The sequence below is a fragment of the Colobus angolensis genome, unplaced genomic scaffold (genome assembly GCF_000951035.1).
Source record: "Colobus angolensis palliatus isolate OR3802 unplaced genomic scaffold, Cang.pa_1.0 Scaffold24, whole genome shotgun sequence".
NCBI classification, from domain to species: domain Eukaryota; kingdom Metazoa; phylum Chordata; class Mammalia; order Primates; family Cercopithecidae; genus Colobus; species Colobus angolensis.
In genome coordinates, this window is record NW_012115599.1 from 5,221,113 (window position 1) to 5,238,851 (window position 17,739).

A 17,739-nucleotide genomic window follows, 5' to 3' on the forward strand; every position below is an offset into this window, starting at 1 on the left:
CATGAACTTTAACAAGTTTTCTTTATTTACAGCAGTCCCAAACTTTATTCCCTTAGAGACGTCAGGACGTGGAGGGTAATTTTGCTGCCTGCCCTCTACGCTTTAAAGACCAAGTGAATTCAAAGAACAGTAAATCCCTGCCCCAGCACAATAAGTGGGGTCCAAAAGGATTTTACGTGGGGTCTAAAATTCAATCAACTATTCATGGTCGCGTTATTTTGAAGCTAATGAAATGGCTGCCAGGAACCTGCACGGCTTGCCAGTGGTTAGCGCCAACCGAAGCCCATCCCAAACTTGGCTGGGTTTGCCGCCATCTAGTGGCCACTCGCAGCGTTAGTTTACACCTCGCAATGAACAGGATGCGGGCCTGTGGCTGGCCAGGACCAGCGTTCAGCGGGCCATTCTAGGAATTTCCCGGTTAGTTGACGCTCTTGGATTGGTCCAGACCAGGAAGACTAATTATTACAGGATTACTTAATAAGGAGCTTTTCTGTACTTGGAAACATAAAGCAATGGTTTTAATCTTTGTGAGATTACAGGCCTCTTTGAGAATCTGCCTATATGCATATAATTTTTCATACAATTTCTAGAGGGTCATGGGCTTACTAAAGCCAATCCATGGACACAAAGGGAAAGACACTGAATATAAACCTGATACATATGTTAGCTTGGTGTACTTGTAAGCCATTCTGAAGTCGTTTGGAACAGAAAGGGAAAATGGCAAGGGCAGGTGTGAGAAAAGGAGGAAATCTACTACTAAATGGAGGATAGTAAGAGTCTTACTGTCCTCTAAAATGTGGGAAATGTCCATGGTTCTTTAGTTGTATTTATACATGCCATGTATCTCCACCTTAGCTTTCCACCCTTAAAATTGGTTCCTTTTTTACATGCCTGAGTTTTTCCTGGCCCTTCCTATTCTCCTCTGGTTTCCATCCAAAGTTGCTGGTGGACCAACAATAGGTTTGGGTTGGGAGTGAGAAGACTTCCTGGGATTAGGCTAGCACCCCCCATTGGCTGGATGAGTGGGCAAGTCTTGCACCCTCCCTGGCTCAGCGTGAGGACACGAGCATCCTTTAACCCCTCTTAGGATGGAATGAGACACTGTGTGCAAGTGAAAGACACTGAAACAGTCAGAAGCGGTACACAATTTTTGGAGTCTGCAATGTCATTCCAAAAACAAGTCCTTCTAAGATAGTCCATAGGTAATTCAGGCTTAAAGCGGGTGAAATAAATGTCAGCTGGACTTGCTGGGAGAGAAAGGATGTATTGTTCTATTTTCCATGGGCCTATTGACAAGCGGCATTAGTAACTATTACTAGCGCCTCCTCCCCACTACTCACATTATAAGCAAAAAGCGTTCACCTTTGGTTTCAGTAACCCCCTAACACATCACTTTTACCTCGTGGACTGTTACTTTACTCAAAGATGAACTCTGGAATATTAAATAATGTTTTAATGTATATTTTTAGAAAAGAAAATTTTGCAAAACTCAAAACCACTACAATAAAGTAACACAACTGCAAACATTTTGTGAATGTGTTGCCATTGTACTGTTTCTCTGGGTCTTAGCAACACTAACGGCAGCAGATCACAAACTTTGCTGCATATCCAGTCACTTGGGAGCTTAGAAAAGTTCAAATACCTAGACCACAGCCCTTGTTACTTAAATCAGTGTCTCTGGAGTGGAACCTGGGTCTGGAGAAGTTTTTTAAACCTCCCCAGGACAGCCACATTTGGTAACCACTAACTTAGTGGAGGAGTTGAGAATGTTCAGCTGAAGCACTCAGGCTGCCTTTGCGTGATTCCCTTTAGCCCCAGGGTGACTGCTCTGATCAACAAAACTATTGACACTCGCAAGCACTGGGGTGCTCACAGAGAAGAAATTAAAGGCCATGAAAACTGCAAGATAGGAAATGGTTAAGAGGCTTACAGTGGAATCTGGACTTGAAAGGGAGATAAGAGAAGTGGATGAATGTGAAATCCAGGTAGGAGGTGGACAGGACTGACAGTGCGGTCAGTTGGGGTAGGGGGAAGTCATGAGGCCACGGGACGGCTCAAAGGTGACCTAGTTCCTGGGAAACAAGGTGGCAGAATGTCAGTCAGCTACGTACTTTGCAGAACCCAGCGCAAAATGAAAATGTAGAGCCCCTTATTCAAAAATCATTAAGAATTTTAGGATGGTCACAACAAAACATCAGATTCAGCATGGAGCCCTTCTAAGCATAGGGCCCAATGCAATTGGTCCTCTTTTCCACCCACACCATCTTCCGCTTGTTCCTCCTCCTTCTTCCTTCCATCTGCCTCTCCCTCACCCCTGTATGCTGGTGTCTCTCCCTTTCTCTCTAAGCTTCTCTGTCTCTCTTTCTTCCTCTCCTTTGCCCATCCTCACCTCTAATCACAGTTACCCACTTAACCGAACTGCCCACACTACAAAACTGAGGTTTAACTTTCGTGTTTGGATTCCTGAGTAGGGCTGCTTTTCCTGGGGCCGCTGAGTCTGAAGGATTTCTTTGCCCACACTTGAGTTTCAGTCATCGAGAAGACTTTGATTATAGGAGCAAGACATACCCCTCGTAGCTCTGTTTAGCAGTCTAAGCCTTAATGACTTAAGCCCCGACCACCCTCGGGGATAGCTAAATGCTCAGTTACCCACATGCTGTTCCAAATTAGCTTCAGAAACCGAAAGCCCCACTTCCCTCTCCATAAATAAGTCAGAAATATCTCTCTGGACCAAACTGTTGTTCAATCACTAATAAGGACAGGAAAAAAGAAATGCTTCGGACTTATTTTAACTTAATTAATTTCACTGGGCTGGAGAAAAGTTAACAGGCCACAGACAGGCTATTCCACAAAAATCTCTTTGATACCTGTAATGTGCTGGAAACCGTCCTTGGCAGTGATTATCTAAAAGTGCATGGAACAGGCAAAGCCTTGCCTTCAGAAGCTTATGATCTAGTGCAAACATGCAAAGGAATGAGATTGTTTCAGGCACAAATAACAATATAAAGAAAAAATGTAAGGTAATGGGATAAAGAGATATTGGAGTTGCAGGGGCTAATTATAGCTAATTATACTAGATGCTAGGGTCAGGAAAGATGTCTTTGAAGAGATAATGTTTGAACTAAAACTGGATGGAGTGGAGGAAAGGCCATGGTAAGATCTGGGAAGCACATTTCAGGGAGAACAGCAGACAGGCCTTGAGATGGTGTCTATGAGCACTGGGTGTTCAGAAAACTGTTAACAGAAGGAGAGTGTGGCTGGGACACTGTGGGAGAAGCAGAGGACTAAAGGTGGGTGGACAGAGAGAGGCAGGGGCCTGATCCCGTGGGCAGGGATCATGAGTTTGAATTTAATCCTAAGTATACTAAAAATTTTAATGAGGAACTGACATATTTGATTTCCACTTTTAAAAGATGTCGAGTCTGGCCACCATGCAGAAAATACATGGTCCAGGACAAGAGTGGAGGCAGGAAGCCAAGTCAGCTAACTATTTCCTAGACTAGGCAAGAAATGGTGGTGTTTACAGCATTGGAGGTAATGGAAATAGTCAGATTAAGGACATAAATTGGTGGTGAATCCAAAAGTCTTTTCTGGTGGATTAGATCTGGAGTGGAAGGGGAAAACATGAATGGAAGATGACTCTAGGTTTTTAGCCTGAGCAACTCTGTGAATAGTAGAGCCTTTTGCAAAGGGTAGGTGAACTGGGTGTGGAGGGGTGGGAAGAGGGATGATTCAGAATTCTGTGCGGGACACACTGGGGGACCGAAGCCTGCGAGATATTCAGGTTGAGATGTGGGGCCATCCAGAATCCAGAAAAGAAGTTGGAGCTAATGTATGAAAGTTAGGGTAGGATTTAAAGCCATGGAAACAGCTTTAAAGGTTTTAAGGTTGGATAAGAGGACAGGTGGACTGAGCCCTGGGACCGGGGCCAGTTTCACAGAAAACCTGTACAGTCATAAAGGGCTCCATGCTTAGATGGTCCCTGCACACGGTTTAATGCTTTGCTGTCACTATCTGGAAATTCTTAATAATTTTTGATCAAGGGATCCCACACTTTCATTTTGTACTAGGCTCCACAAATGATGTGGCCAGGCCTGCTTGGGACACTTCATTGTTAAGAGATCTGGTAGAGAAGAAGCCTTCATGAAAGCAGACTCAGAAAGAATAACTAATGAGGTAAGGGAAAGCCAGAGGGCATGGTGTCAAGGAAGTCTAAAAATTTTTTTTTCAAGGAGAAAATGCCTGACTGTGTCAAATGCTGCAGGACAGTTGAGTAAGACAAGGACAGAGGATTCACTCTTGGCTTAGCAAGGTGTGGATTATTAGGGACTTTGAATTGGAACCTTCCTAGTGGAGTAACATGCACCAGTGCTTAACTGGGCTGACTGCTGAGTAAGAAGGAATCAGATCTATCACTTATATTTGAAAGCCTGTGTCAAGAAGACATCTACATGGGGGTACCTGTCTCTTTTTTTTTTTTTTTTGAGATGGAGTTTTGCTGTTGTTGCCCAGGCTGGAGTACAGTGGCCCAATCTCAGCTCACCACAACCTCTGCCTCCCAGGTTCAAGCAATTCTCCTGCCTCAGCCTCCCGAGTAGCTGGGACTACCAGCCTGCATCACCATGTCCAGGTAATTTTTTGTATTTTTAGTAGAGACGGGGTTTCTCTGTGTTGCTCAGTCTGGTCTCGAACTCCCAACCTCAGGTGATCTGCCTGCCTTGGCCTCCCAAAGTGCTAGGATTACAGGCGTGCGTCACCACGTCTGGCCCTGGGGAGGTCCCTGTCTTTAAACCTGTGCCCCTTCTCCCTCCATCTCCAGCTCCATTTTTCACAGTCAGGGGCCTCACACACGTGGATGTGGACACCCCAGCCCAGACATCCGAACTTTGTTCTGGGCCTCGCTGCAATCATCCGTCTGCAGAAAAACCAGTGGGAGGACCTAGGAAAACATTCTTGCAGCTCCTGGCCATCTGCATAGGGAATTTCACAATCTCAGAGGGTCTAGAAGGCAGGCAGGGCTCAGGGTCTAGGTGGGCACGTCCCCTTAACCAGACTCCTTGCACTGTGGGGAGGAAGGAGTACAGATGGAGCAAGAAAAGAGCAGGACCCTCTAAAATACATGTCTCCAATGGAGGCCCCTGTTGTCCAGGCCTATGGGCTATACTGGAGATGAAGATGTGGGTAGACGAAAGCTTTTCATAGTAGGAAAATTGAGTAATTCTCACTTAGTTGTACATATTTTTCTCTATGAATGTTATCAGCGAGAGTGACGGCAGAAGGAAGTGTTAAGGCCTTGAGGGGAAAATTTAAAAGTAGGCATAAACGTTTTGGGGAAAATGAAAGTGAATTTACTAGGTATGTGCTATAGTTTAAATGATGGCGTCTCCTCCAAAATTCATGATGAAACTTCATCTCCAATGCAACAGTAGTAATAGGTGTGGCCCTTGGGAGGTGATTAGGTCATGGCAGCTCTGCTCTGATGGATGGCATTAGGATCCTCACAAAAGGGCTTGAGGGAGTGCGTTCACCCTCTTCTGCCCTTCCCTCATGTGAGGTCACAGCACTCCTCCCTTTTGCCCTTCCATCCCTTTCTGCCATGTGAGACCACCGAGACAGCATCATCTACAAGGAATGAGCCTTCACCAGACACTGCTCTTGAAAGCACCTTGATCTTGGACTTGCCAGCCTCCAGAACTGTAATAAATACATGTCTGTTCTGTATAAATTATCCAGTCTCAGGCATTTAGTTACAGCAGCACTGGTGGACTAAGACAGTAGGTGTAGTAAGTTGGTCTGGCTGTGTCGAGTGCCCACCTCAGATGACTGGTCATAAATTCAAAGTGAATCCAGGCAGCTCAGGGGTGATTTTCTCCCATGATGTTCAGCTGTCCAGGTACAGGCACTGAGAAGGTGGATTATTGGGTTTAAATAGGGTTAGGGGTTATGATGAGGAGAAATGGCCAGATAATTTAAGGCTGCATGTTCAGTAGTAGATTTAATGCTAGTTATGAATCTGTGGTAAGGAGGACCTAATGCGGTGACTGATAGTGAAAAAATGGGACCAGTGGAATGGTGGCTCACTGAGGTAATGTCAGAGAACTGCTGGAGTGGGTGAGCTGGGCACACAGGATGTGGTGGGCACAGAGTGGGAAGTCTGAAAGTGAGATTTCAGAGGTGGTACAATTACAGGGGTGACGTGGTTTATTTATGACTACGAGTGGCTGAGCTGGTTGGAGGAAGTATTATCTAACAACTCTGCAAAGGAGGTGGAACTACCGGCCCCATTCTTCAGATGAGAAAACTGAGACACGGAGACATTGAAGTGACTTGCCCACAGTCAAAGAAGTAAGAAAAGGCTGAGCTGGAAATCAAACCCAGGCTCATCTGCCTTTGGAGGCCTCATTCTCAAAGACTGCCTCCTACACTCAGGTATGGCTTCGTGGTTAAGTCAAGTGTCCTTTTTTGTCTTTCTTTCAGGAAATGATTTGTATCTGGAATCTTACTTTTTATCTGTGAAGACACAAAGTTGACTACATTATCAATCACTTTCATTACCATGCTGGGCATTTCAGGCCACAGAAGAATGAGACTGGGATAACTTCGTGCTGGCCAGAAAACTGGTTACATCCAGGGTTTTCTGGGGAGAAATAATGAAAATAGACCACATTTATTGGTGGAAATGCAACTGCATTGTCTGCGGGCACTCTCTACTGGCTCTAAACCAGAATAACCATGTGGGATTAGAAGCTTGATTTGTGGCTTTTTGGAAGGAGCATATAGACTTGAATGAACATGTAATAGCTTGCCCCTTGTAGATACCTAGAGGCTATGGCTCAAGTGGGGCAAGAAAAGCTTTTGTTACAGAACAAACCCTGTGTCCGTTTTTTAAATGTCACAGTCACAGTCACGCTGCATATGTCTAATTCCCTTTAGTGGGACAGCCCCGCTTCCTCAGAGTGTCTCTAATGAGACTGTCAGAATCTTAATCTTTTCCTTCTTCTTACATTCTGAACCTATTAAAGTGTCCAGCACATAGTAAGTGTCCAATAAATATGTGTCAATCAGAATAGAAGAAAAATGAGCAAAATGGTACAGTCTCACAGCAGGGAGAGGGACTGATTATACCTGGGTAATTCACGAAGCCTTCCCAGGAGGAGCTGGGTGCTGGCCATGGTCATGGGGAGGGAAGGGTAGAGTTGGAAAAAAACAAAATCCAGAAAGCAGAATAGCAAACTTAGGGGCCCGACATAGGACCCACAAGGGTAGGAATTTTTGTGTGATTCTAGAAAGAATTACCTTGCAATACACTGACAGATGTGGCTCTCGATCTTTCTGGAGAAAATGTGAGCAAGACTAACAGATTTCATAAAAACAGATGGAGGGAGGTCGGCTGCGGTGGCTCAAGCCTGTAATCCCAGCACTTTGGGAGGCCGAGACAGGCGGATCACGAGGTCAGGAGATCGAGACCATCCTGGCTAACATGATGAAACCCCGTCTCTGCTAAAAATACAAAAAACTAGCCGGGCGAGGTGGCAGGCGCCTGTAGTCCCCGCTACACGGGAGGCTGAGGCAGGAGAATGGCATGAACCCAGGAGGCGGAGCTTGCAGTGAGCTGAGATCTGGCTACTGCACTCCAGCCTGGGGGACAGAGCGAGACTCCGTCTCAAAAAAAAAAAAAAGATGGAGGAAGCTAGCATGACAGTTTCAAGGAGGCTGAAAAATGGATTTGGAAGGACTTCTAATCATGCGTACTAAAAAGAAAGAACAATGACTCCAGGTTTAAAGATATTTTCTCCTAAATCAATTTTTGCCATAAATTGTGTGGCTTCTCAGGAAATTCAATTCAAGAAACAAACAGAACACCTATCACAATTACAGCTTTGTTTCCCTGGGCCTAGAGAGCTGATTCTAGGATTACTTTCCTGGTTTTCACACTGAGTTCCATGTCCCAGGCACAGTCTGAGTCCCAGACAAATCAGGCCAGCTGTCACTCTATCTGGGAAGGAGAATGCGGACCGCTCAGAGGAAGAAGATCAGTGTCAAAATCAAGATCAAACAGGTTGGTCTCAGGACAGAGCACAAGGGCTGGGCTGAGAATGGACTGGAGGTGACAACTCTATTTCTGCTATCTTTACTCTGAGTTGTCTGCATAAGAAAATTCCTCACCCACTAGTAAAGTGGATTTCTGGCTTCTGAATGACCAGGTGCATGGAATCAAATGCAGAACGACAGTCAAAGGGGAAGAATGCATGTACAAGAATCCTTGGGCAGCATTAGCAGAATTGAGGACAAGAAAGACGGGAGCCTCATTTTGAAGGTCCTGCTCTTCCCCCCACAATTATATCTACAAATAATGATCTGAAAGAGACTGGTAGGACAGGTACAGGCCTCTTACAGCTAATAGGAAAAACTGCTCTGCCACTGCTTTAACCCACATGTAAGTGATCACAAGCAGTTAAACACTGAGCCCCTGAAGCCCAAACTAACAACTTCCAACCTCACTTCAGTGGCCAGAGATACACATGACAGTAGGAGATGGTCGACAGCTCTGGAGGAGGAAGCACTAAGTCATGGAGGAGGGTCTTCCACACAGCAAACAACCTAGAGTCACTCTGCTTACCCAAAGCAAGGGAAGTTTGAGGAACTGCTCCTGTCATAGCACAGAGACAATGACATTTCTACAGCAGGCATTCTGCAGGAAACGTATTACCAGAAGCTATCATTATCTTTATTAGAAAGTCACAACTCAGGCATTTTACTGATTTGGAAAAGAACTGGCAAAAACAGACAAACAAAGCAAAGCAAATAGGAAGAAAACAAGAATAGCCATGCAGACAAAATTGACACAAGTCATGCAAATTGAGAAGGAAGTGAATATATGGCATTTGGAAGCATAAAGAGTAAGAAACAGAACATGACCAGTCAACTGCAGATCAGCATGCGTGCTGTGAGCCAGGAACAGACACTGAGCAGGAAAGGAGGTATCTGCAGATGTTGTAAAGACCGTATGTCTAAAGAAAAGAATGAAGAACTAAACTTAGCCAAGACAAAGAAAACGCTGGCACCGCTGGCTGTGGTTTTCACCAATGACTTGATTCAAAGGAGTTGATATCAGATCTCCATTATAGCTGATGTCCATTACAATAATGATAAAATGGTAATTACTAGTGTTTATAATGCATTTACTAGATACCAGCTCTTATGCTACAGTTTGACATAGATCATCTTCTCTTATCCTCACAATAACTGGATGAGTTAGCACTAGGATTGCACTCATTTTACAGTTGGAAAACCTGAGGACCAACGTCACACAGTGACTGACTGATGATACTGGGGTTCAAATTCAGACAATCTGGCCCCAAAGCCAGCTTTTTAACCACTGTGTGATAGCTGGCTCATTCCATTATGGTTAGTTTACACTTTGCCAGAAAATTCTTTTTGTAAACTTTATAAAATTATTTTAAAATATTAAAAAGTATTCACATCAGACTCAGGAACTCTATATTGTACTGCTTCCTCTTTCACTTTGAAACTCCAAACCAACAAGGAAGCAAATGGTTCAGACACCATAGGCCAAAATTCCAGCAGTGGGGTATGGCCAGCCCCATCCAGAGCTGAGATCCATGTGTGCATGTTTTGGGGGTGGATGGGTAGTATGGTGTGGAAAGGAGACAGTGCAGCAGCTGCCACCTTAGTTAGTGACAGCTTAAGGAGAATAGATGGTGGTAACAAAGCTGAGCATCACTTTCAGAAAGGTGGAGAAGTGGTAAGGGGGGCTCACAGCATGAGATGCACAGCAGGGCAATGCTGCTTAAGTATCTATCACATACAGGTGAGCAAATACATGTTTTATGATGAGTAAATCAATGAGTGAACGAAATGAAATGACTGGTCTGAATGTACTGAAGATTCCATAATTTTATGTAACTCTAGGGAAAGAATATGAGTGGTTATGGGATTGTGTTTTACTTTATGAACTAAAAGAAATAACTTTTAACATTTTAATATTCCTTGAACCCTTCTTAGATAAATTGCAATGCTCAGTCACTACTAAAAAGTATAAAATCTGAAGCTGAGTGTGGTGGCTCATGCCTGCAATCCCAGCACTTTGGGAGGCTGAGGCAGGAGGACTGCTTGGGCCCAGGAGTTTGAGACCAGCCTGGGCAACATAGTGAGACTCCCTCATCTGTATTTTTAAATAATAAAAAATTTTAAAGTATGGAAATTATTTGTAATGAACACATAAACTCTGATCAAAGACAAAGACTAAAAGTATGCTAATCAAATGGGCGTTAGAAGTTGTGACTGAGCTTCCTGGCAGCCAAGACAAAGAGGAGAACACAGCAAGTTGCACTCCTCTCTTACTAGAAAGGAGGAAGCACTGCAGTCCCTCAAAGAAGACAAAGTTATTTTCTGAGCACTGAATTCCCAAGCAACTTTCTCACATAGAGTTATACATAGAAGCTGCTGGCATTGTCCATTCTTCCTTCTCATGTTTCCAGTACAATTAGGAGCAGGTTTCATGAAATCATTACTTGCAGGAAAGCTATAAACTGAGGATCTAACATTAAAAGACAACTCAGTGAACCCTATTCTGTGAGCATAGCAAGATAATGTAATCCAAGTACAGCTTCTAGTCTGATCTGAGGTTGGAAATGAGACTGTCTATAAAGAAAGGAAACAGATGTTTGCTGAGCACCTAACATATGTCATATGCATGAAATATTTTCTTCCTCTCAGCATATGTGTTACTAGTCTTATTTGTAGAAGCTAAGCAACTTGCCCCAGATTCACTGCTGTTTAAAGCAGAGTCCCAAGCTTATGCACACTTTCCTGTATCATATGTCCTCCTTTCTTTCACAATTTTATCAGGAAGAGTCAATGGACAATTTAGCCCCTTTCTTTGGGCAATTTGAGGTTATTCTCCCCAGTGAGGGCCTAGAGTGCTGGTGTTACATACCTTATTAAGAACAACTCATTTTGTTCAAAAGCCAAAGGATCAGTTAGTTGTGGGGTTGACTCATATCTCCATGTTCAGAAATGTTCATGGCTCTTATCTCAAAGGAAGTCCATAGTATTGACAGCTGTAAACTTCTCTGTTTAAATGGCCTGGGAAAGGATTATTATACTCTCTTTTCAGTGATCAGAAGAACTAGAGACTCCCCGTGGACAAGATGTTTACACTGCGACTAAAGCATGGGTAGGAACTGGGTGGTGGTAAGGGAGACCCAGATGGAGAGAGGGCTCCAGGCAGATGAGAAAGAGCTGGAAGCTGCAGAAGGGAGGACATGGCTGAAGTCTCCGGTATGCAGCAGGGGAAGGGAAGGTGACAAGAGAGAGATGGGCAGGTAAGCAGGGCCAGATCATAAAGACTCCATTTAATTCCTTCATGCAGAGGTTCTGTACATAGTATAAAGCCTTCTGCTTCTCCAAAAAAGCAGGCACAATGTGCAGGAAAATCACTGTGAGAAAGACGGCAAGTCTGGGGCGCCCTCAAGAACATCTGCACCTAGATCTTAAGGAAGGTGAATGGTAGTGATGGGAACAGGGGTGTGGTGTCAGAATTCCTCTTAGGCACCATCTGGGGCTCCCATAGTTGTTCTCATCACAGCACCTCTCTACTGCTTTGCAGTTGTCTCTGCCCCCACTGAACAGTACGCCCTGCAGGACTATCTTCATATTTCATATTTAGCTCAGCTTCCTGGCAGCCAAGACAAAGAGAACACAGTAAGTTGCACTCCTGTCTTACTAGAAATGAGGAAGCACTGCAGTCCCTCAAAGAAGACAAAGTTACATTCTAGATCTGGCAGGCCTATGGGTATCTTTTTTTTTTTCTTTGCAAAGTGACTTTTGGTTTTTAAACAAGCTTTCAAAGAGAAAAAGGATGACGAGTAAAGCCTAACACAAGAAATGTCAATTATTTTCTCTGTTTGTAACTTTCGTATCTCAGTTCCTGTCTGGGGACTCTACAAAATTTCCATGCCATCCTCTGTGACAGAGTCCCCACAATCTGCCTGTGCCTCACTGTGGCTCTCCGTTATGCTCTTCCAGGTACTATTTGGTCTCATTTGCTGTGGCCACAAGTGGGACTTTGCTTCTACTCTTTCCTCCCTCCCATCTCTTGTATCTTAACACAAGTTCAGACCACTTGACCTGGGTGCACCTTCATGCAAGATTCTTTCCTCAAGCTGCCTTGTGTGTGATAGGACCATTTTCATCAACTTATTTCTCTCAGTTGGTCCGAGCATCTTTCCAACACCTCCACAGTGGGCCTTACTCAAAAGGACCACATTCCAGCTGCTGGAGTCCCCATAGAGTTCTCCCATTGGTTGCTATATGAAGATGCTTCATAACTGTGAGGTGTGAGACAGGGAGATGGCAGCAATACCATTAATGAAGTGACTTATAGTGATGTATACCCATGCCAGGGCCATTGGGCATCTTAACCCTAGCCTAGTTTCAGACACATAGGCACCAAGAACCACCGAGCTAGCCTCTGCCAATCCAAGTGCACAGTCTCAGACAAAGTACAGAATCTAAGTTGACCTCATCTGGCATGTACAGAGGGAATTTTGTGCATGAGTGGTTATAAAACCAGGCCCTATCTTCCCATCACCACTTAGGTTGGTCCCCACTCTGCTGCTGCTGCAGAAGGCCCAGAGGTGACATCAGTCCATTTTCTTCAAATGGCCAGAAGGTTGTTGGCCTGGACAGCAGGAAGCATGTACTTCGTGGAGAGAATTTAATTTATGCCTAAATGTTAAGTCAACAGCAACATATGGACAGACATTTTTACTTAAACAACCAATAGCAATGTAACCTCTGCATAAAAATAGAGTGGGCCCCGGAAGGAACTGCTCCCTTGTGGAACTGTTCAGTGTCTAATGAAGGCCGTGTTCATATTCTTTTTTTTTTTTTTTTTCTTGAGATAGAGTCTTGCTCTGTCACCCAAGATGGATTGCAGTGGCATGATCGTGGCTTACTACAACCTCCGCCTCCTGGGTTCAAGCAATTCTCCTGCCTCAGCCTCCCAAGTAGCTGGGATTACAGGTGCCCGCCACCACGCCCAGCTAATTGTATTTGTAGCAGTGACTCTACTTGCATGTGTGGGGACCTTTATCAATCAGGGATTGGGGGCTATTCATGGAAAGCAAAGACTCTGGGCACAGCAAACAGACCACATTCAGTCCGTAACCCAGGTTGGTCCGGTTAGCATATGGTAAGTTTGGTAATGAATTGTAAAGAAAGCTCTCACCACTTTCTGATGTTCAGAAAGCTGAACATCAAACAAGCACAAATCAATTCACCATGTGCTATATAGTTTCAGGATTCTCCAGCCTGGGGAACCAGCATTTCAGTGTTCAAATAAGGCATAAAATGTGCTCAAGTAGACTGGCCTGGTCATTGGGAAGCCATGTAAGTCTTTCAAGAAAGCCCTGCAACCTGAGACTGGAGGTCCAGAAAGTCTGGACCTGTCCTCCAGTGATGACAATTCAGTTAAAAAGGCACATAAATTAACAAGCAAAATATTTGAGTAACTACGTGAAGGCAGTGAAAAACTGTCATAATTCTAAAACTGAAGATGATAAAGGATCAAAGGAAGAAGTGTGTGCTCTTGGCTCCACCTCAAGTCAAGACTGTTTTGCTCTGCATTTTCCTTTTTCTTCCAACCCCTATTCCCACCAGGATCAATAGGTCAGATGCAGGAAGGTCTGTGACTTTTTTCATCACTGCGTGAAAATCTGTGAGACTCACGGTAGTGGACTCAGGTGAGTCTGCCATCCAGCAAGACCCTCTTCAGCTCCGCGATGGAAGTACAGTGGAGAGTCCCTCCCCTTGCTCTCAGAGACTTTTACTTTCACTCCAGCTCACAAGATTCTGTGGAAACTGGAAGCATAGCTCATCAAAAAAAGCTAGGGCCCCTTTCCTGGGTCACATTCTGGGGCAGTGTCTTGCTATTTCACCAAGTGCCCATCCTAGTGTCCTTCCTAAGCTATGGCCTGGCTCCCTGAGGACAGATCTCAATAACAGCCTCCAAAAAATTGAGCTACAGAGTGAATCATGAGTTAATATTTGTGTTCTAGTCCCAAGTGACCTTATATTCCACCCTTTTGGTGATCATCTACTCCAGGAGTTCTCAATTAGAGAAGATATTACCCTCACCTCCATCCCCAAGGAACACTTGGCTATATGTAAAGACAGTTTTATTTGTCACAACTGGTATTGGTAGGGGGGTGTTACCATCTCCTAGTAGGTAGAGGCCAAGGATTCTGCTAAACATCCTATAATCCACAGGACAGGCCCCACAACAAAAAACTATCCAATCCAAAATGTTAATCGTATCTAGGTTGAGAAAACATTAAAACCACAGATTGTCAGCTTTCCTGAAATAACTCCCAGTTCCACAGGTCTTCCCAATAGAGGTAAGTTTCTTTGATATATTGGTAAGCCAGTTCCTATAGTTACACCTGGACACAGGATGCTGGAGAGGGGATTGGAAGTCCTGTGACTGAGTCGGGGGCTCTCCCCCATCAGAGGACTCAGCTTATGATCTGAATTCTAGTTCATGTGACACTTATAAATGCATCCTACTGTAGCCCAGTCCTTCAGGGTAACAAACTTGTAGATAGCATGGGTAATGACAAGGGCTCCTCTTTATTTCATTATGTCTTTATTATTATTTTTTCATTAAGTAATACTAAATAACATCATCTCCTTGTTTTTGTTGGCTGAAATATTCATTCAGCCAACAAATATTTATTGTGTGTCCAGTTAAGTCCAAGCACTGTGCTCTGTACTAAATGGCTGATAACTGTCTGCTGGGGCTAGTGAACACAGACCACAGTACCTACAGCAGGAGCTCTTCCTTGGGTGAGGATGAAAGTGGGGGGTGCTTGTTGAAATGCAGGATCCTGGGCCTTCCTCCGGAGATTCTGATTTTGTAAGGATGGTGCCAAGAAATCTGCATTTTTAGCCAGCACTTGATGTGAGTCTGATATAGGTTATCTATGGGACCATGCTTTAAGAAACATTGGTAAAAATCATGAAATTCGCTCAATCAAATCCCAGACCTGAGTATATGCAGTCTTGAGCTGTAGTGTGGTAATTTCCTATATCTGTGAAAAAAAATCATTTAACTATTAATTGTCTCAACTTTCTCATTTTTTAAACCAAAGGAGTGTAAGACCCTAATAACCTGTGTTCAAACACAGGTGGAGAGAGGGCAGAATGACCTTATTTATGTAGAAGCAGGACACTTTCAAAGGAACAGAACCGTATAATTTGTATGACATAGATTGAGCATTAGCCAAGTACATTTGTATCAATGATAGGAGGAAAATCTCTTGCTTATGTAAGAGGTACGAACACTATCTTTTCTCTGAACTGACCTCAGCATACAATCATTCATAGCTTGATTAGGGAACGCTAATCTCCCCTGGTTATCAAGATAAATGGCTTCTCTGATTACTGTTTTCTTTCAAATCCTTTCTCAGACCTACATCATTAATGTTCCGCTTGTGACTTTTCAATGGAGCACTTATTTTAGTAGCACACTTAACCCCTTTAGAGGTTCAAATCTAAAACTTGCTCAAGCAAAATTCTTCCAAGCTGTTAGAAACACTTTAATACTTATCTATGTCTAATATCAAGGAAGTTATCTCATATATGGCCGAGATACATAAATGTGGGCAATAGTTTGCAGCCCAATTGCTCTGCCGTGAATTACTGTGACCAATTTAGCAATAGAAGAAATCAATATAAAGAACTTCATAACGAATATATAGATTAAACTTAATGTATCACTATCATCATTAGAAGGACAGGGTAAGGATTAAAGGACAGACTATCTCAGAAAATATGCCAGTCTCCCTTAAAATAATAATAAATACATCTCTTTTCCAACTCATCTAAGAATTCCCTCCCTTTCTGTTCCTTTAATTATATCTTTATTATGTAAGGTCTTTATTATACTTTAGTACATTTTTATGTTCCTGTCTTGTTTTTGTTGTCTACTTTTTGCTACAAATAATACACCTTGACTCCTGGGCTCACAAAACAGAACACCCATTGAATTTACTTATAGATTGAGCACCTCAAAAGACTCTAGTCTTTGTGCTCCTGTTCAGAACCATTCAAAATATGGATGAGTTTCCAAACAGGAAGGAAATGGAATATGCTAAAAACTCACAGTTTTGTGTGTAATCTGTAGCCTCAAATCATCCGAAGTAGCCCAGATCCTGTACACCAAGGAGTTCCATCCCACTGTTTTGTCCAAATGAAAGAGAACCCCCTCCCAGCATTTTAGAACTTGGACCTGGCATGCCAACTTAAATGCAAATGGTCCCTCAAACTCAGATTTGCTGCGAGATCCATTTTTAAGTAGACTATGCTCCCTGCAGACCAACATGCAAATGGTGCTCGAGTATACGTAAGAATCACAGAGGCAACAAAGAAAAGACACAAACCATACCTATTTTCGCAGCCTCCACTTTCAGGTTGAAATCCCAGTTCCTTGGCAATTTTAGGGACATTTTGCTTCCAGTTTAAGTGAGTAGTTAGTGAAGCGGTGAGTCTGTCACAGTTTGCGCCCTTCTTGTCTTTTCGCTCTTTCCCTCTGTTTTTGTTCCTCCTTAAGATTGCTTCACAAGCAATCTTAGGGTTGAGATTGATTTGCCAACGTGTCTCTTCCTTTCTTTTAGATGAAAGGTCCATCCATCTGTCACTGGAGGATGGCACCCAAACTCCCCCAGCCTCCACCCTCAGTCCCACAGGGGCTGGCACCCTGCTTTTCTTGCTTTCAGTTTTACCAGAAATATCCCAATTGACACTTCCCTCTGTGTCATGGGAAGCAAAGCTCCTTTTCGAAAGAATCTCAGGCCTCACTGAGTTGAGGTCGTGATAAACAACTGCTGCCTCCCGGGTGTGTGTGTGTGTGTGTGTGTGTGTGTTTAACTGTCTGCTTCCTTGCATTTGAGGAAGTGGGTGGCCGTTCAGTAAAGATGATACATTATGAGCACTCTTTCTTGAGAAAATGGTTTTTGGAAATGCTTGAAAAACCAGAATGGTTGCTTCTGTTATAAAAGGCTACAGTTTTAATTAAAAGAAAATGTCCAAACTCCCACCATCTACTTCAACTCTAAGCTCTCCTCTTCCTCACCTAATGGATCAAGCATCCAAAAATGGTCAGAAAAACAACTAGCATTCCCCCAAAGTTATCTTCTTTTAAATTCTTGCTGCTCTAAGGACCATGTCGCAAGCTCTCCAGCTGCTCAGGATAAAGTTTGCAAGTGATCTCAGCCTGATGTAGGGAGGGTTTTGATGTATTTGGCTTTAATGAATCAACTGAAGCTAGGTCGACCCACTCACATATCATAAGGGTTCTTTGGCATTGCACATAGGGTGTGGGCTTTAGAATCAGGTGTGTGGGCTGTATACATGGTGTGGGCTTCCATTTGTTAGCTCTTCAACTTTTTAACAAGCAATTGAATCTTTCCAGACCTTAATGTCCTCATCAGTAAAATGGGGTTGATAATAACCACAGCTCAAAGGGTTTTTGCAAAGGAATCTAGTGCAGAGCTTGACACAGAGTGGTTGCACCACAAACATTACTTCAACCTTTATTCTCTTCTATTTAGTTCGGTTACGTGACAAGCTTTCATGTTTAACTGGGTCAGCCTAACCTAGTGATTAAGCATTTGGGCCCTGGAAACAGATCACTGGTAGTCAAATCCTGGCTTT

At 43.6% G+C, this 17,739-nt stretch overlaps 1 protein-coding gene across 2 annotated transcripts in view; it reads right to left on the bottom strand.

Moving 5' to 3' along the window:
* The window catches only part of ARHGAP25 (Rho GTPase activating protein 25), a 91,848-nt gene extending 74,909 nt beyond the window's left edge, over positions 1-16,939 (bottom strand). For both annotated transcript variants that reach the window (XM_011945268.1, XM_011945266.1), the window contains exon 1: positions 16,472-16,939. In XM_011945268.1, coding sequence (XP_011800658.1) covers positions 16,472-16,532 — 61 coding nt within the window. In that variant the 5' untranslated portion in view covers positions 16,533-16,939. The remainder of the gene's footprint in view (positions 1-16,471) is intronic.
* Positions 16,940-17,739: the final 800 nt, after the last annotated feature.